We start from the raw sequence: 27,284 nt of genomic DNA, 5'->3' as shown, positions 1-27,284 counted from the left end.
CTTAACGATCTGCACTTCAGCATTTTTGTTGATTTAATTCAACTTGGTACAAGTTTGCTGGATTGTTTACCTAAATAAACAAATGTTCAAACAACACCATCTGAATAATCTTTTATCATTTTTTTCCATTTAGAACTTTTGTTTTAAACGGGTAAGCTGTTTGTATACTTTTAAAAAACATGCAAAACAGTCTGGGTAATCTACATGAAAAGATGTGATAGAACCATGATCTTGCAGAATTATAATTGTGATGTGATTTTTTTTTTTTACATATCCTATTTTGTATGACAGGAAGATGAGAAGAGACTGTAAAGATGGGAGCAGAGGATGAGTAAAGATGTGCAACAAAGAGCCGTGTCCAGCAGACGAACCAGCGACTTTTCCCGCTTTGACTTTGTGCACAACCAAAAACTTTTGGGAGCCTTTCCTCCCAAAGCTACAGAGTGGGTTAAATCCACGCAGTGACGAATGGATTTTCATTTACAGACAGAAAAGTCTGAATCATCTCAGCTTTGACACACGCTGCTCTTTAGAAACCACCATCTCCTCCACAGCTGGGACTCCTCTTCAACAACATGAGCTCACAGCGAGTTTCTGAGTGTGTGTGTGTGTGTGTGAGTGTGTGTCTGACCTGGCTGTACGTAGCGTCCAGCAGTGTGTCCAGGTTCTGCAGGGGGGCGGGAGTTTTGTCCTTGAAGCGGGTCAGAAGGCGGCGCTGGATGGCTCTGAACTGCACGGCGCGCTCCGACAGCAGGTCCTGATACTGCTGAGCGCTCACACGCAGCTGACGGAGACGGGAAAGGTTAAAGACGTCACTCCACTGACAAATTTTAAAGTTAACAGAAAGTTTGAGCTTCTGAGTTTCTGTGTGAGTACCTGGAAGTGCTGGTCCACGGACAGGAAGTAGTCCTGCAGCGGGAGCGGTCCACTGAAGCTCTTCTTGAAGTCTTTGACGCCCAGATCCAGGAAGTGACTGTCGAATCTCTGCACCAGCTCCTTCACCACCAACCAGATGTCCTCGAAGCTGTCGCTCTGGAGACGGTACCGCTCTGACAGACACAGACACAGACAGAGGACCAGGTTTACGGAGGAAAACCAGCTCGAAACATCGATCCAGGTCAGAGAAAGCTAGAGAAACGGGATTTGTTGGTTGGCGTGACTCACGGGAGGTCTTGGAGGCCTGAACGGTGACTTTGGCCCCTGACAGGAACTGGAAAGCCAAACCGTTCCCGTCGTTATCGTCTGATTTAGCCGCAAACTCTGCAGAGACACACACCCACACACACACACACACACACACACACACACACACACACACACACACACAGCGGGGTGATAAGACAGACTATCGTGATCCAGGACGACGCCAACAAAGGTGAATAAGATACAGTCGCCTCCTCACAAAGACACAAAACGTAAACCAGCAGAAGCTCCAACAAATCCTCCAAATACACACTCAGCATACACAGAGTGTGTGTGTGTGTGTTTAGACGTGGAGATGCTGATTGTAGCCGATTATGAGATAACTGAGAAACAGAGCAGAGATTCCCAGAGCTGAAACCTACACACACACACTCACACACACTCACACACACACACACACACACACACACACACAAAGGATCTGAAATAAACATAAACACACGTTTAAACATGAAAACCACACGCTCAGATCCGTAACATGTGATTACACTCAGAAACATACACACATGCATACCTTCACTTCTCTTTCAATCCACGTCCAGGCCTCCTGCTCATGCTCAGGTCATGTGTGTGTGTGTGTGTGTGTGTGTGTGTGTGTGTGTGTGTGTGTGTGTGTTACCTGGGAAGATGGCGCTGAGGTCGACTGGCGGCTGGTTGGTGTCCACGGTGATCTTGAATCTGGTGTTTTTGTTTGGAGATGAGGGGACACACACCAGCTCCAGAGGAAGACTGAACCTGGACTGATGGACCCTGGGAACTCCTGAGAGGACGACACCGGAACCAGAACTTTATAAAAACTGGGTTTGTTCTTGTTTTCATGTTGTTTCATTTCCCTTTGTTCTGTTAAAGCTCCTGTCAGGGACTTTCAGTTTGGTGACCTCATTAGAGAGTCTTTGCTGCTCTTGTTCATTAAGGTTAGGGGAGTTCCTTAAAAACATAAAAACAGCTGGATGATCAAACTGAGCATGTGCAGATTTTCAAACCTCTACATATTCATATGTTTTAGAAATCCCTGAATCTGTCTGTAAACAAAAAACTCTGTTCTGAAAAAAATTCATCGGATCTTTATGATACTTGCTGAAAAAATGAGGTCATCACATCAGATCCCCTCAAGACACGTCGGAGGGGCAGGGTCCCAAAAACCAAGGCCTCCAGAGGGCTGGCCAATCAGAGTGAGGGGGTTTGAGAAGCAGGACGCCTGAAAAGCTTTGTTTCTACAATTTCTGCCGTCCAGTTCAGTTCTTTTTGGTATGGAACACATTTTGTGTGGTACAGTACGCATTTTGTGTGGTACGGTACGCATTATGTGTGGTACAGTACGCATTTTGTGTGGTATGGTACGCATTTTGTGTGGTACTGTACAGATTTTGTGTGGTACGTTACACATTTTGTGTGGTACGGTACGCATTTTGTGTGGTACGGTACGCATTTTTTGTGGTACAGTACACATTTTGTGTGGTACGGTACGCATTTTGTGTGGTACGGTACCCATTTTTTGTAGAACAGTACGCAATTTGTGTGGTACGGTACAGATTTTGTGTGGTATGGTACGCATTTTGTGTGGTACGGTACGCATTTTGTGTGGTACGGTACAGATTTTGTGTGGTATGGTATGCATTTTGTGTGGTACGGTATGCATTTTGTGTGTGAACGGTACACATTTTGTGTGGTACGGTACGCATTTTGTGTGGTACTGTACACATTTTGTGTGGTACGGTACAGATTTTGTGTGGTACGGTAAGCATTTTGTGCGGTACAGTACGCATTTTGTGAGTTACGGTACGCATTCTGTGTGGTACGGTATGCATTTTGTGTGGTATGGTATGCATTTTGTGTGGTACAGTATGCACTTTGTGTGCGAACAGTACGCATTTTTTGTGGTACGGTACGCAATTTGTGTGGTACAGTACGCATTTTGTGTGGTACGGTACACATTTACGTGGTACGGTACGCATTTTGTGTGGTACAGTACGCATTTTGTGTGGTCCACCAGGGGGCAGCCAAGAGTCAAAAGTTTATGTCAGCAACAAACTCAAAAACAAAGATGGCAACTGTGGAGGAGGGTTTGAAGATGTGATGTTTGCATAAAAGACAAAATGGATGCAGCGTTGTAAGAAGCAGTGGTCAGTGAGGCTGTTAGATACACGGTCAAAGAGCTACATACTGCGTAGAAGGAGCAACACTGCCCCCAAGGTTTGGGGTGGTACTGCACCTTTAGCCTGTATCCGTAAGCTTTCTGGGAACGTGCAGAAATACTGACGAAATGAACGCAGAGCACAGACAGAAGGCTCTGGCCGTGTTAGTATCCGTATCCGTATCCAACGTTGAGCGTTAACGGCCTTTAGCTCCTCTCCAGTAAATCTACCCCAGAGTCTCTCCTGACTTCAGCGAATCAAACGGGGTCAGCACATCGTTTTCCAGCTTTCTCTCCAAACAGCGGCCGTGTCAACATTTGTTAACTCAGTCAACACTGCAGTGATTCAGATTACACGAATATCTGAGCGCTACAGCGACACCAGAGCCTCAACATCAACAGCCGGCTTGGAGAGGTGTTTGTGGAGGAGAAAAGGAAGTTTTTGTGAGGAAATTCTGAGAGGAGCGATGGAGGAGGAGGAGGAGGAGGAGAGTTAAAGCCAACTAAAACTATGTCCTGAGCTTAAGCAGTGCTGAGCTTGGCAGAAATCTACACTTAGCAAGAATAACAGAGCGAGGGGAAGAGAAGAGGGAGGAAAACAGTTGTTAAGAGGAGATGGAGCGCGCGAGGCGGGAGAGAAGCCGAGCCGTGGAAAGAAAGCAGCGTGAGAGAAAGACGCAGAGAGAAAATAATACCAGAGAGTATGTCGAGGAGGGCGAGGAGGGAGGGGGGCTTTAATTATGGAATGTTCCAGGTTATTACAGATATTAATAATTACCTTCAACTACCGTGCACCTTTCATTCCACATGTGCAATTATTCTGTGATTATGTGAATAATTCAATTTACTGTGAATACCTGAACTGAGGCGGGAAAGACGGGACGCCAAAGAAAACAGGAGAACGGCCGAGAGGGAGGGAAACGGACAATGGTTCACTTTGATTCTCTAACAGGAGCTTTATACCTGAGACATCTATTAAACCAGAGCTCTACGCTCACTACCAACACTTTAAAGGTGATTTCAGCTCACAGCTTCAGAGCTCCTGGAGCCAGTTTGTGTTACACAACAGGTCTACAGAGAAGGCAGCAGACTCTACTCAACACGGATCAAACCAGGGTGTCTGCAGCAAGGCAAATTAAAGACCTTTTTTAGACTTTTTAATGCCAACTTGGATGAAATTTAAGGCTGAAAACACCATAAACGTAGGCAATGGTCATCAAGCCAACCCTCAACAAATCTGCCCATAGCCGCAGGCTGGCTAGCTAGCATGTAGATTATTTATATCACAAGGAATTAAAGACAAAAAAATAGTAATTTGACTGAAAATAGAGAGTATAAAGAGAGTAACAGACGCTACAGGTGTTCTATGTAAAACTTTGAATAAGTTAAACTATAAAAATGTCAATTAAAAAAAGTTCAGGGGTTTGGGGCAGGGGTCTGCAACCTTTACTATTAAAGGAGCCGTTTTTCCTCAGTTCACCTGCATTAAAGTCATTTAAAAGCCACAAAATCTACTTTATCTTCACAATTACCACAAAAAAAGTGCATAAAATTCTATACTTAGTAGAATTGTAGTGAATAATTATACAAGAAGTTGTATGAATTTATGAAATTATAAATATGCTAAGTTTTCAATTTCAATTAATCTGCAAAAAATTCAAAAATTGTCCAAAAATTTCAAAATATTTTTGAAATTAAAAAAAAAAAAAAAACTTGAAAAAAAAAATTTAATATCAACATTTAATAAATTTGCAAAAAGTTCAGTTTTGGGGATTTTAAATGTTTGCAAATTTTTTAAAAAGTTTTAGAAGTTGTATGAATTTATGAAATAGTACATGTGATGTCTAAGTTTTTAATTTTGATAAACTGCAAAATATTCAAAAATTTAGAACTAAAAAATTTAAAAATAAACTTCAAAAAATTTGTAAAAAATTTAGAAACATTAAAAAATCAAAAACTTGAAAAAATTCAAAATCAAAATTTAATAAATTTTCAAAAAGTTCAATGTTGAAATTAAAAAAAATTGCAAAATTTTCAAAAAGTTTAAGAAAGTTAAAATATAGAAAAAGTAATTAAAATTTCATTTTGCTAAACTTTCAAAAATGTTTTGAAATGTAAAAACTTTGCCAATATTTATAAAGCATTTCGAACTTGAAGAAATTTGCACAAACTTTGAATGATTTTAAAAGTTAGAAAGTATTCAAAAAAATAAAAAATTATATATATATATATATATATATATATATATATATATATATATATATATATATATATATATATATATATATATATAATTTTGAACCTGATAACATATTGATTGTATCTCTTAACTCACCCTTTTCTTTCCTGTTATACCCTGCTTGTGAGCAGTTAATTAAATTGATCCACACAGAATCAATATCTGTATTTTCCACATCTCCCTTTTTGTAGCTTTTTGAAGCAAACTTGAGATTATCTATAAATTTAAAGGATTAAGCAGTTCATTTTTATTAAATACAAGCAGTCTTTTTTAACATTCAGACGTAACTTATGCAGTACTGTGTTTAATAACTTTGAACCACTCAGTTGTTAGTTGTAAAACAGTAAACTAGTGCTAGCTTGTCAAGCTAATTTGGCATGTTAGAATTGTGTCATCAAACTGTAAACAAAAAGGAGACTGAAGTCTACCAAATGTCTGTTTGACATCAATTGTGTTTGATTTTTAGAAGCTAGAAATGGAGATTTGTTTTGGAGTTTATTAAACACCATTTTTTCCTTGGTTCCACCAAATTTTATGGCTCTGGGAGTTTCATATATGATAATATTAAATCCTAAAATTGGCATCCTCCATGAGACACTTAGGGTACATAACAAAGAGTGTCTCAGTTTACGCCTACAGAAACTTTGTTGTCCTTAAAAATCTCTGTAGGATCATAGAGAGAGAGCTGGGGGTCAGGGGTCGTTTCGTTTGTTTACGTGTGTTAACGTGTGTTTTCAGCCCCACCGCAGAGTTTTTCAGTAACTGACAAAAAACCAGCCAGCGGTGATGTACAGGGTGATGGATGACCTGACGCAGAAAGGTTTCAGGTCTCTCCAACTTTAACTTCATAACATGGAGAGATGAATGGGAGCCCTGGCGGCCATTAAGGAAGGAAAAAACATTTTAAGGAATGAAAACAGCTTGGTCCGCTTCAGGAAGCTGGATGGTGGAAGAGGAGGTTAGACTAGGAGAGGAGGAAAGGAGAGGAGGTCATGAGAGGTTGGAAAAGGTGCAGAGGGAAATATTTTCCATCTTAGATTCAGCATTGCCGTTTACAAGTCACCACCGAGCGTGTGTGAGGCTGTAAATCCTGACTGGTTCCACTCCCCTTCTGCACGCGCTCAGACTTTCTCTGCAGGTTACCACCTTAACCTGTTCGTCTCGATCCGGTGAGTCCACTCAAAACCAGATCTGGACTCCAACATCTGCCTGTGATTCTCGTCCCCAGGTCCCACATTTATTCTGCTTTTCTTTTCCGTATTGTTTTACAAAGCGAGCGCCAGGGATCACTCAGGAAAAAGGACTCTGAGGGTTGCTGATGTGGTCCACAGATCTGGATGTAGATCTCCCATCAGGCTCAGACTTATTAAAGCAGCCAGGATGATTTCATTTATACTGGATACTTACAACCCTGATTCCACTGCCACCACACTACCGTCATGTCTGTTTTCATTATGTGTTGACTTCCACTACAGTCATCTTGTAGTGTTTTTTTTGTCCCAGAACAAACCGTTTTGAACCTGGCATCAAATTTGAAATTGTGCAAATATTTTTCTGAAACATTTGTCACGTTGTCTTTGCACAAAAATTTGCTCAGTGTCTTTTCTGGAAAATCTTGAATATTTGGAGAATCATGCTCAGAGGTCTACAACCTTTACTTTCATAGGAGCCATTTTTCTTCAGCTCACCTGGATTAAAGTCATCCAGGAGCCACAAAATCTGATTAACAATTTAAGTATTGTTTATTTGTTTTGAAATTTTGTAAAATTTTGGAATTTTTGCAATTTATTTTACAAACTCTACTGTAAGTGTATAAAATTCAATGCATACTTAATATCTAGTGAAAAAATATCTTTATGAGAAGTTTATTGAATTAATAAAACTGTACATATAATGCTTGAGGTTTTTTTTCAGAATATTTGCAAAAATTACAAGTAACTGAAATAAAAAATTGCAAAACTTTCAAAAAAGTGAACATGTAAAAAATGAAAACATTCAAAAAAATTTAACAATCATGCAAAAGTTTTTTATTAAATCAAAAAATATGCAAAAATTTCAAAAACACTAAAATTTTGGCAAAAATTTCAAAATCTTTTGAAATGAAAAAAAAAGCAAAAATCAAAAAATAATTTGCAAAAAAAATTAAAAAATAAATTTGCAAAAATTATGCAAAGAAGCTTCTTAAATTTCAAAAACTTTTAAAATTAAAAAAGGAAAAAATAAAACCAAATTGATTCACAAAAAAAAATTTAAAAAGTAAAAAAGTGAAGTTTGCAAAAAAATTATGCAAAAAGATTTCAATTTTTTTTTTAAAGCTGAAATTAAAAAAATAAAATAAAATTTGTAAAACAATATTTAAATTTAATAACATTTTTTGATAATGTTGCTCAAATTATAATTTTTTTGGTGTTTTGCTAATGTCTTGCCACATATCAATCATGTATATTAATCCGTCACGTTGTCAGTTAAATGAATCCATCCACACAGAATTAAAATCAGAATTTTCTTCCAGATGAGTCTTTTTGTAGATGTAGTTATCTTCCCAGGGCTGTAAAACTTGAGGTTAGCCACAGGTGCATGGAAAGTTGGTGGGCTGTTGATGTTGTAGGAGGTGAAGTAGAGCGGTGGCAGGCTTTATTGACAGATGGGATGAAGATTTAGTTCAACTAAATGTTAACACAGGATTTTATTTAGTGTCAGTGTCTTTAATCGTCAATACCATCTGGAAGAGAAATAAAAAATCTTTATTTTAATAATATTTTTTAAAGCTACAAGGAGCCACTGCAAAGGAGTCAAAGAGCCGCATGAGGCTCCAGAGCCACAGGTTGAAGACCCTTGAATCTGTAGATCCTGTGACATGTGACCCCCGTCCTGACCCCTGATGGCGTCTCACTCTGATGCTGATGTGGGAAATTAAGCTTTGTCGACTGTTTGACACGTTAAAAATCACATCTCAGCCCCACCGCTGCTGCCGCTGCTGCTGCTGCTGCTGCTGCTGCTGCTGCTGCTGCTGCTGCTGCCGCTGCTGCCGCTGCTTGTTAAAGCTGCTGTACGACCGCCTCACAGGAACCTGACTCCCATTATCTGGAATCAGTGTGTGTGTAGGAGTGTGTAGGAGTGTGTGTGTGTGTGTGAGACAGAGAGCGAGAGACCACAGGGTTTATTTGCGTAGAGGACCACTGTACAGGATCAGGTTTTCACTGCAGCTGCAGTGATGTCAGCCGTTGTGTGTTCACATGAACGACCTGATACGTGTGTGTTTTATAACATGAGTGAGTGTGTGTGACTGGATACTGCACGCAACACACACATTCCTCCTCCTGTGTGTGTTTTCCCTCTGCATCAGTGATTTACACGAGGAGCGGCGCTCGGAGCCAGAGGCTGCAGGTGTGGATCTCTGCATGACTGATAACGGATAAATGTTATCCTTTGACGCACGAGGAGCGCTGTTCACGTCTGCGTCCCACAATTTATGACTGATCGGACGTTTCTGTGAGGTAATGGTGACTGCGGCTGTTTCCTCTCAGCGCCGCTGAGATGAGATAATTCTTTAAATCAAAGAGAGGAAAAAGCATCTGATGCCATCAGCGCCGCGGAGCGATGCTCTGAGCCAACACGAGTGGAGGAAAGTCAAACAGAGAAGCTTTAAAGAGCTGACACCCTCCAACAACGCTCCACCAACGCTCCAACAACGCTCCACTGACGCAACCATTGTTCATCCATCTGCAACACAATCATGTAAACGAGCGGCGGACAGCCTCAGGCGCTCTGTGATGTTAAATAAACAGCAGTTGTTGAGAGACTCTGAGCGTTACAGAAACTCTCCAACGAGAATCAGATCCCAGAAAACCTGAGTCCAAGTTTCTCTACAGCAGGAGTCTCCATCTTTAACTTTTACAGGAGCAGTTTTTACCTCAGCTCACCTGGTTTACAGTCATTCCTGAGCCACTGAATCTATTTTTTCACAGAATTTCAAGTTTTAATCTTTTATATATCTTCAAAAAGTTCAAAGATTTAGAATTTGAAAATTGCCAAATAAAATGCAAATTTTAAAACGCTTGAAATTTTCTGAAGAAGCAAAAAAGTGTTAAATTTTAAAAATTTGCAAAATGAAAAAAAAATTAATTGGAAAAATTTGGTATTTTTTCAAATGCTTCAAACATTTGCATTAATTAAAAAAAAATCTAAATATCAGAAGCTTGCAAACATTCATAAAATTTTTAAATTTATTGAATTTGCAAAAAGTTTGATTTCAAATATTTGCAGAAATTTTAAAAAGTTTCAGAAAGTTGAAAGAAAAAAAAGAGAATAAAAATTTAGAGAAGAAATTTTGAAAAATGTGATAAATAAAAATTGCAATTTTTTCAAAAATTTTTGATTTTTTCTTTTTTTTTCTCTAAGAATTTCGGCCCAATTTCAAATTTTGGATTTATTTCATGAAGTTTGTTTATTTTTACTGTATTTTCACTTATTTTTCTCAACAATTTTGCCTTTAACCCCAGAATTTAGCCTCATTTAACCCAGAAATAGATTTTCCCCAATTCCTTTTTTTTTTTTGTAAATTTTAATTCACACCCTAGAGCCTTAATTTTTTTAAAACTCAAAATCACTTTTTTTTTAATTATTCATTTATTTATTTTATTATTATTATTATTATTTATTTTTATTATTATTATTTTTATTATTATTATTATTATTATTATTATTATTATCATTATAATTATTATTATTATTATTTATTTAGTTATTTTTAAAAGAATTTTTTTTTTTTTTTAAATTTGCGGATTAATTAACTTTTTTTGTTTTGTTTTGTTTCTCCTAGAAATTTTTGACTTAAACACCAAAGTTTTGAGACTTTTCACTTTTTTCCTCCTCATTTCTGCAACAATTCTGACTTTTCTCTTGTAAATTTTTTTTTTTTCTCTTTGATTTTGACTGTTTTTCTAATAATCCTAATTTTTCCCTCAGGGTTTCAACTTGTCAGGTCAAGCAGGTGTTACACTAACAGATTCAAACTTGATACACGTCTGTTTCTCTGTCTTCCTCCTTCAGTCCCGTCCTCTCAGCAGCTCTCCTTTAAGATCGCTGCTCTGATCTGTGATCAACAGGCAGCTTTTTGGCACCAATGAACCTTTAAAAGCTAAAAATGTAACAAACAGAGACGTGTTTTAAGAATTGAAACACTAAACATCAGGTTTTTGTTTCCTCTGACACTCGCCTGAAAAACGAGGATCAAGTTTTTTCTTTGTTTCCTTCACATCAAAGATTTTTGACTGTTTCTGTTTCCTAAACAACACGACGCGGCTGCTGCTGAAAAACTGCAGACGAGCAGAATTTAACGCTGCAAGCTGTGTGTGTGTGTGTGTGTGTGTGTGTGTGTGTGTGTGTGTGTGTGTGTGTGTGTGTGTGCTCCTGCAGGGCCTCTAAGCCTCTATAGATTACAGGACGTCCTATTCTGTATCAAAGCACAAAATCTAGACGGACTAAAACAAACACAGGCTGACGACAGGAACACTACTGCTGAGCTACAGAGTGTGTGTGTGTGTGTGTGTGTGTGTGTGTGTGTGTGTGTGTGCGCGTGCGTATGTGTGTGTGTGTGTGTGAAAGAGATATTTCTGTGTAAACTGCACGGATTATAAAAGGATAGAAATGGATATTTACTTATTCCATAGAGTGTGAGTGTGTGTGTGTTTGTGTGTGTGTGTGTGTGTGTGTGTGTGTGTGAGTGTGTGTGTGTGTGTAGACTCTTGCCAAGTATCACGTTACAGGAACATAAACAGTAGGTAGTGGTTTCTTCCTGTATATACAGTGGTGTGTGTGTGTGTGTGTTTCTGTGTAAGAAAATATCTAATTGTGCGCCCTAAAGTAAATCAAATGTGTGTGTGTGTGTGTGTGTGTGTGTGTGTGTGTGTGTGTCTACTGGCTCTAGCCTCTAGCTCTACCATCCACACACTCACCTTTGGGGTTGAGTTCTGCAGAGAGACAGAAAGAGGAATCAGAGAGTGTGTGTCAGAGGATGCAGACAGATCACACACACACACACACACACATCAGGAGGTCCAGCTGCTCAGAGTCCAGAGTCCGTTTGGACCCAGACTTTTAGGGAAAACCTCCATCCTCCTCCATCCTCCTGTATGTGGATCTACACACACTTCAGTAAAACACACTCTGGCTCTCGTTAGCTCACACACACGTTCACACACTCCTGGAAAGCGCTGGAGGAGGAGGAGGAGAGCGCCGCCGTCAGCGCGAGCCAGAAATGATCCAAATATGATAAAACGTCAGGATCCCAGAGTGAAAACCTGCTCCTGAGGAGGGAGCGTGAAAATCAGTCTGACGGGATGTTTAAAAACTCATCTGCTCCTCCGTCCTCGTTAGAGAGACGGGTTAATCTGTTTCACAGAGACGAAGAGCGCAGACTGACGGGTCGGTGAAACCAGAACTGCTCCTGACACCAAAACACCGTATGAACCAGGACGAATAAGAATTTGTGTCAATTTTTAGTAAAAATCGTCATTTTTAGACTTAACCTGAGCCACGTCGACCTGACAGGTCCAGAAAAATGTCTGCAAAGCAAAGTGTGCTGAGAGATGTTTTTATCACTGTTTTTAAAAACCTCCAAACTCCAAAATAACAAAAGTAAATCTTCAGTTTTGTAGGAAAGTTGTGAAATTGAGTTAAAGATTTTCTTTTCTAAACTTCATCCATGATGAAAAAAACTTCATAGGGGTCTCACCTTTTATTATCTTTGGTTGTTTTTATATTTTTCATTTACCAGGAAAAACGTCATCTTATATTTAGCTTCATGAATCAATAATATTAGCATAAAAGCAATATTTATCATAGCCAAAGGCAGCTTTTTGCATTTGAGATGTAGCTTTCGCATTAGAGTTTTGTGGCTTTTGCATTTAGGTTTTCGCTCTTGCATTTTTGATGTGGCTTTTGCACTTGTGTTTTTGCAATTGCATTTTTGTTATGGCTTTTGCACTTGAATTTTTGCTCTTGCATTTGTGATGTGGCTTTTGCATTTGTGTTTTTGCAATTGCATTTTTGATGTGGCTTTTGCACTTGGATTTTTTTCTCATGCATTTGTGTTATGGCTTTTGCATTCCTGTTTTTGTCTTTGCGTTTGTGTTTTTGCTCTTGCATTCGTGTTGTAGTGTTTTCATTTCTGTGTTGCAACTTTTGCATTTGTGTGTTGTGGCTTTTGATTTCATGTTTTTGCCTCTGCATCCATGTTTTACACTTGCTTTTTTGTGGTAGCTTTTTGCATCAGTGTTTTTGCTCTTGCTTTTTTGTTGTAGCTTTTTGCAATTGTGTTTTTGCTACTGCATTTCTATAGTGGCTTTTGCGTTCCTGTTTTTCGCTCTCGCATTTGTGTGTTGCAGCTTTTGCATTTTATGTTATGGTTTTTGATTTCATGTTTTTGCCTATGCATCCATGTTTTTATGCTTGCTTTCTTGTTGTAGCTTTTTGTAATTGTGTTTTTGCTCTTGCATTCATGGTTTTGGTTTTGCTTTTGCCTTTGTGTTTTTGCTCTTGCACTCGTGTTGTAGCTTTTGCAAATCAGCTGACACCTACCGGTCGTCTCAATTTAGGCCTCATTTATCTTTTAATGTCTTGAAATAAGATTTTTTTTCTGGAGCTGTCGGGTGAGCATGGCTCATGTTGCGTCTCATAAACCATTTGTTTTGTTTGTTTTACATTTTTTAAAAATAAGACATAAACTCTGGCTTGGATGACGTTTTTGCTGCGCAAGTGTACGGGCGTCTTGCAGCACTCTGACTCTCTTTGAAGTAAAGTTTGTTTTGGAGTTCGTCGTATTGTCTGCGTCATGTTTTCATTATTTTAAGGAACTTCGATGAAAAAATCTTAGAAGCAGTTGACAGAAATACGCTGTACTGCATCAGTTTGGTGCAGAAAATCAACTATAAGTGCAGAAAAGCAGCGCAAACAAAGGCCGTGCAGCATCTCCTGGAGGTTTTCTCTCTTTTTTTTTTTGCATGTCTCTAAAAACAAGAGCTCTGCCAAACCCACACGTCTACATCGCTGATTTCTGTAACTTCGTCTCAGGTTGTGAAAGTTTCAGGGAGGGACAGCATCTCGTCTCTGCCAGCTCCTCTCAGCTGCTCCGGGTTTACAGAGTCAGCCTCCTGCTCCTCTAACCTTTACATCAAGCTCTGATCTGATTGGTCGGAGAGGATTTCCTGTAAAGGTGAATGAGAAGCAGATGGCAGGTCGTGAGCCAATGAAAAGGCTCCGAGGTGCTGAGTCAGAGAGTTCACGTGTTATTAAAGCGAGAAAGTCTTCAGACTAAAGCCACACTCTGGGACTTCAGAGACCACATGGTTCAGCAGAAACAAAGAGCGTAAACGAGTCCATATTTCTCCAATCATTCAATCCTGGAGTTCACTTTCACTCCTGTCAGTGCTCCGTCTCTGCCTCCTTCCCCCGCTCTCTGCTCCGCCAAAGAAAAGAAGGAGCAGGAGGAGAGGAAAGGAGGGGAAAAGGTAAAATCAACACAAAGAGGAAGAGGAAATGATTAAAAAAAGAAAGGAGCTGAGAGAAACGCAGGGAGTGAGCAGGAGGCGCTCACACGGTAGCAGCTCCTGGTTCACCGCCAGCCGCCGCTCAATCAGTACTTCCTGTTCAGAAATCTGCTGTAACGGCTGAGAAACGAGTCAGTGAGGAATGAGTGCATGAGAAATGTATGTGAGACGGACTCAGAAACAAGTCTGTGAGAAAAGAGTCTGCAAGAAACAAGTCTTGAAGAAACAAGTCCTGGAGAAATCAGTCAGTCAGAGATGTATGTGATAAAGGACTCAGTTAGAAACAGGTGTGGGGGAAATAAGTCTGAGAAATGACTCAGTAAGAAAAGAGTCTGAGAGCAAAGAGTCTGTGAGAAACGAGCATGAGAAATGAGTCCATGAGAAATGAGTCGGAGAGAAAACAATCTGATAAGGACTCAGAAAGAAACCATTCCATGAGAAACAAGTCCTGGAGAAATGAGTTGTGAGAGTGATTCTGAAAAAAATGAGTCCATGAGAAAAGAGTCTGAGAAAAGACTTAGTAAGAAAAGAGTCTGTAAGAAACAAGCCTGAGAAACAAGTCCTTGAGAAATGAGTCCTTGAGAAACGAGTCCTTGAGAAACGAGTCCTGGAGAAATGAGTCAGTTAGAACAAGTCTGTGACAAATGGCTCATGCGGACTGATTCTGTAAGAAATGAGTCAATGAGAAAGAAGTCTGAGAAAAGACTCAGAAGGAAAGAATCTGTCAGAAACAAGCCTAAGAAATGAGTCCATGAGAAATGAGTCCCTGAGAAGTGAGTCAGAGAGAAAATGTTATGAGAAAGGACTCAGTAAGAAACGAGTCCATGAGAAGTAAGTCCATAAGAAGTGATGAAGAAGAAAATGATCTGAGAAAGGACTCAGTAAGAAACAAGTCTGTAAGAAACGAGCCTGAGAAATGAGTCAATGAGAAATGAGTGAGAAAGGACTCAGTTAGAAACAAGACTGCGAGAAAAGGGTCTGAGAAAGGACACAAAAAAAAGAATCTGTGAGATACAAGCTTGAGAAATTAGTCAGTGAGAAATGAGTCCTTGAGAAACAAGTCCGAGAAAAGACTCAGTAAGAAAAGAGCCTCTAAGAAACAAGCCTGAGAAAATAAGTCCATAAGAAATTGATCCGAGAAAGGGCTCAGTAAGAAACGAGTCCATGAGAAACGAGTTGGACCCAAAGATATGTGATGTTTATAGATGTGTTAATAGGGATCCACAAAAAGAGAGAATAAAAAAAGATTTTAAAAAGTGATACCTAAGGGTGTTAGAAAGAAAAGAATGAAAAAAGAAAGGAAGAACAGAAGAAAAAAGGGAGAAAAGTTGAAAAGGGAGGTAAAAAAATAAAAAAGTAAGAAGTGTAAAACAATTAAAAAAGAAAGTAGGAACAGAAGTAGGAAAAAAGAAAAAAAGGAAGTAAACAGAGGAAAAAGAAAAAAAAGACAAAAGACAGTGACAACAGATGAAAAAGAATTGAAAATAAAGAAACAAAATAGTAAGAAAACAAAAAGGGTGTAAAAAGACATTAAAAAAAAAAATTGAAAGAGTTAAAATCTAAAATAATCTAAAAGAAGTCAGAGAAAAAAAAAAAAAAAAAAAAAAAAGAGAAAAAGAGATTTTAATATTTATGATGTCATATCACCAGAAAGGCTTTGACAAAGTCGAACTCAACAAATCAGTCACGGACTCAACCTGAATCTGATCTGGATCAGACTGAAATGAAACACCGCCTAATAAGAAGTTCACTGTCCAACAACAAACCCTGAGATTTCAGGGGACCAGGTCTGGGATCAGGATGGTCCTGCAGAGGCTCCTCTAAATGGATCACAGGCCTGGTAGTTAAATGAGGACAGGCTGAACAGAGCGCTGCAGCCTCCTGGAGACACACCAACATGTGGAGCTGCTGGTCACTCTGCTACAGTCAATAAGGAGGAGCAAACAGGAGAAAACAGGAGAAAACAGGAGTCACAGCCAGCTGAGCTCCTCTGGTTTCCACACCACTTGGCTCGGCCGGCGGTGAATCACGTCTGGCCGTGTTGGATGGAAACGATCCACACAGATGAAACTTATCTGAGTGCTGCATGAAGTGTCCATTGTGCCGGCGCTGAGGGTTTACAGTAAACGCTGAGTCGCCCTCTGATCCCTGAGAAGCGTCCGTCACAGCCCGTTGTCCGGGTGTTAGGAGACCCACTAATGAAATTCTTTCCAGGTTGTAACGACTGCAGACGCTTCGAAGGGCTTAAGGAGTCAACGGCGTGCTTAAATGTCAGAGCCTTTGTAGGGCTTAGAGACGGACGCAGGGGTAACCACCGGGAGGGAGGGGGCGGGGCTAAGGTGTAATCATCACCTCTGGGTGGGAGCGAGGAAAGAAAGTCAAGAGACAGACAAAGTGATGCATTCCTCCCATACCGACAGAGCATTTAGAGGACGAGGGAAGACGAGGGGTTAATGGAGATTAGCTCTGCAGGAACACACACACACACACACACACACACACACACACACACTCCTGCCGTTTGTTCTTGGATGAAGAGGTTTGGATCCTCTCAGGCCGCTGCATCAGACACTAAATCTGCACTCTTTGCACAGATAAAACACCTGATGATTCATGTCCGAGCTTTATTCCAGTGAGATCAACACGGCTGTGCAGATGGAAGGGTGAAGGAAACGGCCTTCAGACAGTCAGGGAACAAAGAGTGGGACAACAAGGAGGTTTGGAAGTCTGTCTATAGATGTACAGGTGTAATGTTAAAAACGTGTCAAGTTGTTCGGTAAAATCAAGTTGCTAAGTCCTAGAGATGTAGAGTTGTGAAGTCAACATCAAGTCATAAAGGTGTAAAGTTGTGAGGTCAGGTTGTTAAGTTGAAAAGGTAAAAACTTCTGAAGAAAATTTTAAATGTAAAATGATGCTGAGGTGTAAAAACAAGCTGTAAAGTTGTAAAGTTCAGCATGTGGCCCAAAAGCCTTGTGGCCTAGGAGCAAAGTGGCCCAAGAGCAATGTGGCCTACAAGAGTGTGGCCCAAGAAACCTGTTGCAAAAGAGCAGTGTGGCCTAAGAGCCCTGTGGCCCTAAGATTGGCGTGGCCCAAAAGCCTTGCGGCCCAAGATTGGTGTTGCCAAAGAACCTTGTGGCCCGAGAGCAACGTGGCCCAAGAGCCTTGTGGGCAAAGAGCCTTGTGGCATAAGATTGTCTTGGCCCAAGAGCCTGTGGCCCGAGAGCCTTGTGGGCAAAGAGCCTTATTGCCAAAAAAAAGTGTGGCCCAAAAAACTTGTGGAACAAGAGCTATTTGGCCCAAGAGCAATGTGGCCTAAGGGAGTGTGGCCTAAGAACCTTGCGGACAAAGAGCCCTATGGCCATAAGTTTGGCGTGGCCCAAGAGCTTTGTGGCCCAAGAGACTTGTAGCCTAGGAGCCTTGTAGAACAAGAGCCTTGCGGCCCAAGAGCAATGTTGCCTAAGAGAGTGTGGCCTAAGAACCTTGTGGAAAAAGAGCTGTGTGGCCCAAGAGCCTTGTGGAGCAAGAGCCTGTGGCCAGAGAGCCTTGTGGGCAAAGAGCCATGTGGCCCAAGAGCCTTATTGCCAAAAAAAAGTGTGGCCCAAAAAACTTGAGGAAGAAGAGCTATGTGGCCCAAGAGCAATTTGGCCTAAGGGAGTGTGGCCAAAGAACCTTGTGGACAAAGAGCTGTCTAGCCCAAGAGCCCTATGGCCATAAGTTTGGCGTGGCCCAAGAGCTTTGTGGCCCAAGAGACTTGTAGCCTAGGAGCCTTGTAGAACAAGAGCCTTGTGGCCCAAGAGCAATGTGGCCTAAGAGAGTGTGGCCAAAGAACCTTGTGGACAAAGAGCTGTCTAGCCCAAAAGCCCTGTGGCCATAAGATTGGCGTGGCCCAAGAGCCTTGTGGCCCAAGAGCCTTGTGGCCCAAGAGCCTTGTGGCCTGAAAGCCAATTGGGCTCAGAGCCTTGTTGTCCAAGATTGTTGTCGCCAAAGAGCTGTGTAGCGCAAGAGACTTGTACGCAAAGAGCATTTAGCCCCAAGACCTGTGTGGCCCAAGAGCTGTGTGGCCCAAAATTGGTGTCGCCAAGGAACCTTGTGGCCCAAGAGCTTTGTGGAACAAGAGTCATGTTGTCCAAGAGCCTTGTGGCCTGAGAGCCATTTGGGCTCAGAGCCTTGTTGCCCAAGATTGGTTTCGCCAAAGAGCTGTGTAGCCCAACAGCCTTTTGTCAAAGACCCTTGTAGCCAAAGAGACTTGTAAGCAAAGAGCATTTAGCCCCAAGACCTGTGTGGCCCAAGATTGGTGTCACCAAAGAACCTTGTGGCCCAAGAGCTGTGCGGCTTAAGAGCTTTCTTGGCCTGAGAGCCATCGTAGACTAAGAGCTGTGGAAACATTGGACCACTCCCAGTCTTAGACACAAAGACTGCAGAGATGGAGCCATGTTTGAGCATCAGAAGGAGCCCGTTGAATGAGGACTTTTAGGTGGATGCATCCTTCTCAAACATTATGACCCTTCTATCAAACTAAACCAAGATGACTTGGCCAGGACATCTGTGTTTGAACAGCTGCTGTAACCTGGATATCCACTGACATGTTCAGCTGAAGGTCTCCAGTTTACAGGGTCACTTTTTAAACTGGAACACCAGGAGCTAACAGAGACACATTCACACCATCAGGCTCAAAGAGGACCGTGGTTTTGGAGATGCAGAAAGTTTGCAGGTATTTTGTTGCAGAATTGGACCCTAAAGGGCGGATAAAGTTTTGGTGATCTGCAAATAACATGATGTTTTGCATTTGGTGCAAAGCTTTGGAATAATCGTGAAAAAATAGCTGCAGCTGTTCTTTCTTTCTTGTGCAAGTGAAGCTTCCACGGTGTTGCACAATTACTTTTCATCTGTTCATCTTAAGGAAAGCTGTTTCCTGTTTAAACTGAACCATAACCATGTAAACAAACCCAGGTCTCTAAAACAAACCCAACTGTGATGAAACTCCCTGAGTTAGAGAAACCTAAGCATCCAGCTGTTCTTATCACCTGAGAATAGATCTGGATCTCTCTGCACCTCTTGGATCCTCCGTCCCCCCTCCTCCTGGTCTAACTCCAAGTCCAGGTCATGTCTGAGCTCCTCTTCCAGCTTTGCACGCCTCTTCTTCCTCCAGCTCTTTAACAAACCTCTTCCAGCTCTACCTCCAGTCCAACAGGTCCCATCCAAAACCCCAGACTCCCTCCTCCCTCCGTGTATTCTCCTCCAAGCCTGCTCCTTATTTTCAGCTATTTTTAGCATCACAATGAAGCCCCACGAAGAAGAAACACGTCCCAACATTTCCAGACATCTCACATTAGCTGCTGCCGGGGAGAAGGAGCTGTTCCACTCAGAGACGCCTGCCAAAACAAATGTAATCCAAGGGAAACAATAGCATGAACAGGCAGATTTTTTCGCCCTCTCTCTGAGAAAATCAGAATCTGGAGGAATAACTGTGACATTTGAAAGGAAGAAAGAGCGTTTTGTTGGTTTGAAGGGGAAAGTAATATCTTCCAGAAATCCAGCAGGGTCTGGAAACAGATGCCTGGAAGGAGCAGGGGGATGAACCGGGCCCGGCTGGACAGAGCCCAGATGTCCTTACGTCAAGTCGGTGCTGAGGAGCAGCTGTTGCTGAGAGCGCTCGCAGGACTCAGGATGTTGTATTTTACAGTTCAGACTGTGACGAAACTCTGGATTTTATTTATAAAGTGAAGCAAAGGCTGTGACGGAGAGTCAGGGTTTGATTTAAAGACACGGGTCATGAGTTTGTTTTCAGGTGAGCCATGAAAACAAAACGTGCAGAGGAAATGTTCAGCTGTGAGGAAAAGATCAGACTGAGAGCTGATAAAACTTAAAGAAGAAACTCCTGGATGCAGCTAAAATCAGACCCAAACTCACAGGAGGAAAAAGTGTCAAAACGAGAAAAAAATGGATCCATGACCCAGTTTCTAGCAAAGTTCAAGACTCAAAATTAAAAATAATTCTTCATGTGATTTCACTCCACCTGAAGAGGTCAGAGGGTTCATACCTGTGCATATTCAAAACTGTAAATATTTAACAAATTAAGCATCTATGAGCAGCTTTCCTGAGCACAACGTGGCTTTCAAATGAAAGATGTAAAGCTGTTAAGTTGCAAAGTCTTAATTTTTTAGGTGGTTAAGATGTAAAGCTGCACTGTCTTCAAGTTGTACAGCAAATTCATGCAGTTATAAAGTAGTGAGATCGTAAAGTTGTGAAGTTGTAAAGTTTTACAGGCGAGGAGTTAAGTTTCAAAGTTGAAAAGTGTTGAGTTGTAAAGCAAGGACGTAAAGTAAAAATTTAGGGCAAAAGAAGTGATGAGCTGTAAAGTACGGCTGAACAGTTTAGTTGCAAAGTGAAGCTGTAAAAAAGTTATAAATAAAGTAGTAAAATAAAGTTTTAAGTTAATAAAGTTTAAAATTTTAAAATAAAGCTATAAAATGTATGTGTAAAGTTGTCAAGTTGAGTTGCGAAAGTGCAAAGTTGTAAAGGTGCAATGGTGTTAAGTCGAGTTGAAAAGTAGAATTCCATGGTTGAAAAAGTGTTAAATTGTAAAGTGAAGCTGTAAAGTTGTAGAGTAAAATTGCTTAGGAGCACTTAGGAGCTGTAAAGTTGAAAAAAAAGTTGTGAAACAAAGTTGTAAAGTAAAGCTGTAAAGTAAAGTAATAATTAAATGGTTAAAGAGAAGTTTTAAAGATCAAAAAGTAAAATTGCAAAAAGTATATTTTAAGTTAAATTGTCAATTTAAGTTGCAAAATCACACTTATTACGGCAAGTTAGGTTCAAGTTGTTACGTAAAGCTGTTAAATGAAATTTAAAGTTGTTAAAGTTGCAAAGTTGAAAAGGTTTAAAGTAAAGTTAAAAAGTGTAGTTCTGTAGTTGAAAAGTTATAAAGTTGAATAAAGTTGAAAGATGTCAATTAAAATTGCTAAGTTTTTAAGTCATGAAGTTGTAAAGTTGAGGTGTAAAAGTGTAAAGTTGTGAAGTTGTAAAGACAAAAACTTGAGCCATTAAGGTGTAAAAGTGTAAAGTTGAAATGTTATAAAGTTGTGAAGCAAAAAGTTTTTAAGTCATAAAGTCGTAAAGTCAAGATGCAAAAGTGTAAAAATGTAAAGTTGAGACGTTAAATAGTTGAAAAGATGTTTCAGTAAATACTTTGAGTACAGGTGTTAAGTGAAGAGTAACACAGCACGGAAGCTAAACTGTTTTTATCTTTGTGCAGAAACACCAGAGGAAAAACCAGAGACGAGAAAAAAATGTTTACGCTCTTTTTCAAAACTTGCTCTTACTATGTTTGTACCTGTGGTCGGCTAACATTAATTTTACGATTTTTTACAAACTGCTCTCACGCTGTTGCTTGCTAACTTAGCTTCATTGGTACATTATGATAACTTCAGGTTAACGTGGTGAGAAAGACCACATCTGAAGTAACCGAAAGCAGCTGGTTGAAACGGTGAGCATAGCGAAAAAGAGACGTCAGAAATGGGGGAACAACGTGTTGGTTTGTGAACAATGTTAGATTTCCAGCATCTATCTTAAAATGTGTCTCAAACAAGCAGTGAATCTTTGTTTTACCTGTGGGCGAGCTGTACGACACCGTGATGTCTCCGGTCAGGTCAGCAGGAGGGTATCGACCGTTGAGGAACGCTGAAAACTCCACGACTGCAGAGGCGCCAAAACCTGCAGAGAGAAAAACAAAGATGGTGACAGAGAGTTCGAAAGAGTCCGAACAAATAAAATTGGTAAAGTTTCATGTCCTGAAATTGTTTAGAGGCTCCTGATGATGGAGTTTACTTTGAGTGACTCATGTTAGGTCACAATTTCATCGTTTCTTCTTCTTTTTCTTGTTCAGGTTCTCGTCAAACGTGAGACGGACGAGGAAACACGGCAGCCAATGAAAATCACACGACAGGAAACAGCAGAGCCAAAACTAAGCAGACCCTCGTACAGTAACACACACACACACACTGAATATCTCCAGGCAAGGTGAGGACAGAGGATTAACAACACTAACCAGACCTTTAACACACACACACACACACACACACACACACACACACACACACACACACACACACACACACACACACACACACACACACACACACGGGGCAAAGGAGGGGGTGATGATTTGTTGCTTCCCTGTAAATACTGAAGGAGAAAAAGAGCAAACAGGGTGGAGAGAAAGCAGGGATCAAATACAGACGGAGAGGAAAGGATATATTACAGCTAATGGCTTCATGCAGCCACACACACTCACACACACACACTCACACACACTCACACACTCAGGGCGATGTAATGGGGCGTGATGATCCTGAGCTCAGTTGTTACAGGTGACTGAACCTCAAGTATTCCTCTATGTGTGTGTGTGTGTGTGTGTGTGTGTGTGTGTGTCCTGAGAAGGTGTGTAGAAATTAAACATATGCACATGTTTAAGTTTCCACCTTTATAAAATCATTTTTTAACTTTCTTTTTTTTAAGCAGCACTGACTCACAGAGCGAGCAGGAGGAGGTGAGGTGGGCGAGAGGAGATGAAATAGGAGACGACACACCTCCCCTCTCTCAAAGAGAAGAGGAGATAAACGATAAAAAGCGGACAAAGACTTTCTCCACCCTCCACCAGACGCTCTGACAGCCTCACCTCCTCCAACTCAAGTTTTGGAAGTTTGAAACAAAAATGACAAAACTTTCCGAAATGATTCAGGATTTGCGGGGAGATAAGTCTCTTAAACTGTGAGTTAAATGATCAGTCTAAAGTTAAAAATCTATGGATCAAGATAAATTAGACATGGGGGAAACAGCTGGGTAAAAAACATCAGAACCAAGCAACAACCTCCAGTCTTGAGAAGTTAAGCCATGAAAAATTGCCAAAACTGCAGTTCCTTGAGTGTCCACTTGAGACTGTCTGCAGAAGCAACAGAATCCTCATACACATCCATTCATGAAGCCGATCTTTACAGGAGGAATGAACATTTGCCACCTTCAGTCAGAGACAAGAAGAATTTATTACGACTTATTAGATTTGAAGATCTTAAAGATATGACAGAGGATTAGAGCCACTGAAAAACAGCCCTTTTTATGTTTTTTTTTTCTTTTTTTTTCTGAAAAAAAAATAGAGTAAGAATTCTGAGATTAAAGTCCAAATTTCCATTTTTCTGAATAACCATTTAAAAAAAAACAGAATTCTGAGATACAGTTCAGAATAAAAATATGTTTTTAATACTATTTGTGACTTCTGGTCTTCCTGCAGCCAGACTCATGTGGGTTCTCCATAAACAGCAACTTTTAGCACTTCAGGCTTCATTTTTTAAATCAGATGTTCACTCTTGAGCTCTAGTTATGCTGCAGCTCCATCGATGAGGTTCTAGAATGTTCATCATCAAGCACAGAGAGCTTCATGTCTTTGTGATGTCACAACATTCCGGAACTCTCTGAGTTCTCTGAGTGTTTTTAAAGGAAACCAATGCCAGGCGGACACTCTAAAATCGCACAGTGTCTGCCCGGCATAAAGACCCTTAGCTTTTAATCAGCTCTGGTGAGTTTATTATAATTACTGATTATTTGTACACTTGTGCGTTTTTCTTAAGTTCCGTTTCCACCAAGTGGTTTAGTTCGGTTCATCTCAGTACAGTACACATTTTGTGGCGTTTCCTTTGACAAAAACCAGAGAATGATCCCCAAATAACCCCTGCCATCCCACTTTTTGGTAACCCTCTGTTTGCGCGAAAGACACACTGATCGGACCCCAGAAGGTGAAGCTGGAAACACTCCAGTTCACTGATTGATCCCAAGAATCGTACCTACCATGCGACAGCATTTCTTCTTCGCTGGATTTATTAGCGGGGTACACTGTGATGCACTGCTATGGCGTCAAGCTGGCACAGCAATCGGCTCCGCTGATCTGACAATTTGTGTTAGCTGCTGTCTCTTTAAGGCTCCCTGCACCACAGACCCCCTTTCCTCTGATTGGCCGGCCCTCTGGAGGCCTGTTTTGGCTGGAGCTTGTGAAGATTTTGTTATCCCTGCTTCTTGATCACCTTTCGCTCCACCTGTAGCTTCAGACTGAGAGCTGAGGGCTGTGGACAGAGCTTCAGACGTTTCCTCTGAGAGGTCGCTGCTTCGTTCTGATTCATGTGTTCACGTGTTTATTTGATAGGAGAAATAAAAAAATATTGCTTTGTAAAGTCTAAAGATGAGGCTGGATAAAAAGAGTCTGGTTATGGTGAATTTGCGACCTCTGACCCCGTTTAGACTTCCAGAGTTAAAACAGAGAATCAGAGTTTGGGAGAAACGTTGCTCCTTGTTCTTCACTCTCCTCCTCGCTCCTCCCTCCCTGTCATCCTGTCTGTCAGCAGGAGGCTTTTAACCCTCTGACCTCGAGGTCAAAGTGGTCAGACTGGTTTAAGTGCTTTAAGTGTTCCCAGGCCCATTAAGACCAACAAACAACACCGGAGAAGACACAAAGTAATCCTTCCTCCTCCTCCTCCTCCCTCCTCCCTCTGTTTATCCATCTCTGTCTCCTTTCTCCTCAGCCTCTCCTTGTATACTCAGGCACATCTGGAGGGGTCAGGGGGCCGCCGTGGGCGTCGTCCGACCTGCGAGCGCCAGGTAAAGTGCCGGTCTGTGTGACCTGGAGATCAAGGCGGCTGCTCAGACCGGTCCTAAAGCACATTAACCCATTAACACGGAGCGCCAAGGAAAACAAACGGGGACGGGAGAAATCCCCTAAAGTCCCCGATCCAAAACCGCTCAGACTCTACCTCCTTCATCCAAAACCTCCTCCATCTCTGACTCTCTTCTCACGCTCGTCACGTCTGTAATTCTGAGTTTAGCTTCTCTGAATAAAACCGTCTTTACCTGTGGTTCACCTGGCGTGAAATTTGGCGTTTGTGTGAGAACAGACGAGAGGAGAAGAGGGACGCTTCATCAAACTTTTGTCTATTTCCCTGAAAATAATCATGAGTTTCAATCTCTTTCTCTGTGTGTGTGTGAGGGTGTGTGTGTGTGTGAGAGGGTGTGTGTGTGTGTGTGCTAAGGCCATCCTCAGGTTATAGCACTTGACAGCTCAGGTTAAACCAAGTACTGACTGTTTGGACGAGGTCAAAGGTCAAGAGGAGTGGAGATGGGGATCTATACCGCACAAGAAGAAGAGAAAGGTGTGTGTGGGTTTAAGTGTGTGTGTGTGTGTGTGTGTGTGTGTGTGTGTGTGTGAGTGTGTGTTCTTTACCCGCCATGTGCAAATAATAAAAAAAGCCAAACACGGAGGAAAACAAATGTTGGAGGTGAATTTACTCAGAGACATTCCTGCTACTGCTTCTGTCGTGTTGGTGTGTGTGTGTGTGTGTGTGTGTGTGTGTGTGTGTGTGTGTGTGTGTGTGTGTGTGTGTGTGTGTGAGACATCCAGAGGCTAACAGGGGAATCTGAGGTGACCATCGATGAGGTGTTAAACACTGACCTTTGACCCCTGAAGGTCAGGATCAGGTCAGGTAGCTGCTGAGGGTCTGAGCTGGTTTTGATAAAACCCTGATGGTGGAGGATCTCTCTAAGTGTTTTGTGACTCTGAACGAGGCGTGCATTTGTTTTGGAAATGAAAGGAGATCAGATCTTCTTTCTAACTCTACTTTCCTTTGTTAAAGTCAACGCGACAACAAGCTAACTTTGTCAGTTTGTAGCGTAGTTTAGCAGCTGCTATATTTCTCTCCCCTCACAGCCCGCAGCTCTGAGACGTGTCTGTAACGTGTAACGTTAGTGAATCCTGGTTCTGTCCTACCAGAGCTCATCTACCAACTCCAACCTCACCAAGCAGAGCTAACGTAACCTGGCTCTTCATTTTATTGATAGACTCTCAAGTTTGAACAGACCACTGCAGAATAACTGCTGACTGTGGGTTGGAGGCAACATTAGCATAAACAGTTTAGCCTGAGTTTAAGCCTTTAGTTTGTGTTTTAGCCTTTAGCTTCTGTTTTAGCCTTTAGCTTGTGTTTAAGCCTTTAGTTTGTGTTTTAGCCTTTAGCTCAGGTATAAGCCTTTAGCCCATATTTAGCCTTTAGATCGTGTTTGACTTTTTAGCTCAAGTTTAGCCTTTAGCTTGTGTTCTTTTAGACTTTAGCCCATATTTTGGCCTTAAGCTTGTGTTTTAGCTTTTCCCTCATGTTTTAGCCTTTAGCTTGTTTTATAAGCCTTTGGCGTGTATTCTAGCCTTTAGCTCTTGTTTTAGCCATAAGCTCACATCCAGCTCTAGGTCATGTTTTAGCCTTTCGGTCATGTTTTAGTCTTTAACCTGTGCTTAAGCTCGGGTTTTAGCCTTTAACCTGTGTTTTAGCGTTTAGCTTGTTTCTTTTTTTTTTTTTTGTCTTTAGCCGATGTTTTAGCCTTAAGCTAGAGTTTTAGCCTTTAGCCAGTCTTTTAGCCTTGAGTTCATGTTTCACTCTTTAGCTCATTTTATTGGCCTTTGGCCTGTATACTAGCCTTTAGCCCTTGTTTTTAGCCATGACCTTGTGTCTAGCCTTTCGGTCATGTTTGAGCCTTTAGCTCGGGTTCTAGCCTTTAGCCTGTGTTTTGGTGTTTGGTTGTTGTTGTTTTTTTTTAGTCTTTAGTGGATGTTTTAGCCTTAAGCTTGTGTTTTGGCCTTTAGCCAGTCTTTTAGCCTTCAGTTGTTTTTTTTTTGCCTTAACTTGTTTTTTAGCCTTTAGCTCATGTTTAGGCCTTAAGCTGGAGTTTAGCCTTCAGCTCATGTTACAAACTCCTCACAGGGACATTAAGGATTTTACGATTTTTCCAATGTATTGAAACCAGTGTTTGCTTAATTTGGCCGCAAAGCAAAGCTGGACCCACAGAACATGTGACGTTTTGATTTTCTTTTATGCTGTGTCTGATTTTATCAGGGTCATACATATCGTCGCTCAATACGTTTACATGCAGCTTAAGAAATCCGTGATGAGGTTAGCAAGAATCAGACTGGACTGTTAAGATGCTGTGAACAGTGAGCAAGTTTCACCCAGAGGAGGAAGTAGATGACCATGATAAACAGGGTCACTGTTTTCTAACACGACAAACAATCATGTGATGTAATTAACACACATAGTATGTAAAAAATATAAAGAGCTACACATCTGCATAAAAAGAG

The 27,284-nt window shown here is 41.1% G+C and overlaps 1 protein-coding gene across 1 annotated transcript in view; it reads right to left on the bottom strand.

The window, feature by feature from the left end:
- The window catches only part of bbs9 (Bardet-Biedl syndrome 9), a 220,148-nt gene that overhangs the window by 140,119 nt on the left and 52,745 nt on the right, over positions 1–27,284 (bottom strand). The window contains exons 14-18 of the mRNA XM_074683754.1: positions 21,731–21,835; positions 1,823–1,963; positions 1,165–1,260; positions 877–1,049; positions 632–784 (exon numbers count right to left, since the gene is read on the bottom strand). Of these exons, the coding sequence (XP_074539855.1) occupies positions 632–784; positions 877–1,049; positions 1,165–1,260; positions 1,823–1,963; positions 21,731–21,835 (668 nt within the window). The remainder of the gene's footprint in view (positions 1–631; positions 785–876; positions 1,050–1,164; positions 1,261–1,822; positions 1,964–21,730; positions 21,836–27,284) is intronic.

This window comes from Halichoeres trimaculatus, unplaced genomic scaffold (assembly GCF_033239565.1).
Source record: "Halichoeres trimaculatus isolate MK-OKI-2021-1 unplaced genomic scaffold, fHalTri1.1 fHalTri1_scaffold_12, whole genome shotgun sequence".
Classification (NCBI taxonomy): domain Eukaryota; kingdom Metazoa; phylum Chordata; class Actinopteri; order Labriformes; family Labridae; genus Halichoeres; species Halichoeres trimaculatus.
Note: the sequence above shows the minus strand (reverse complement) of the source record. Positions and strands in the feature narration are given on the sequence as shown.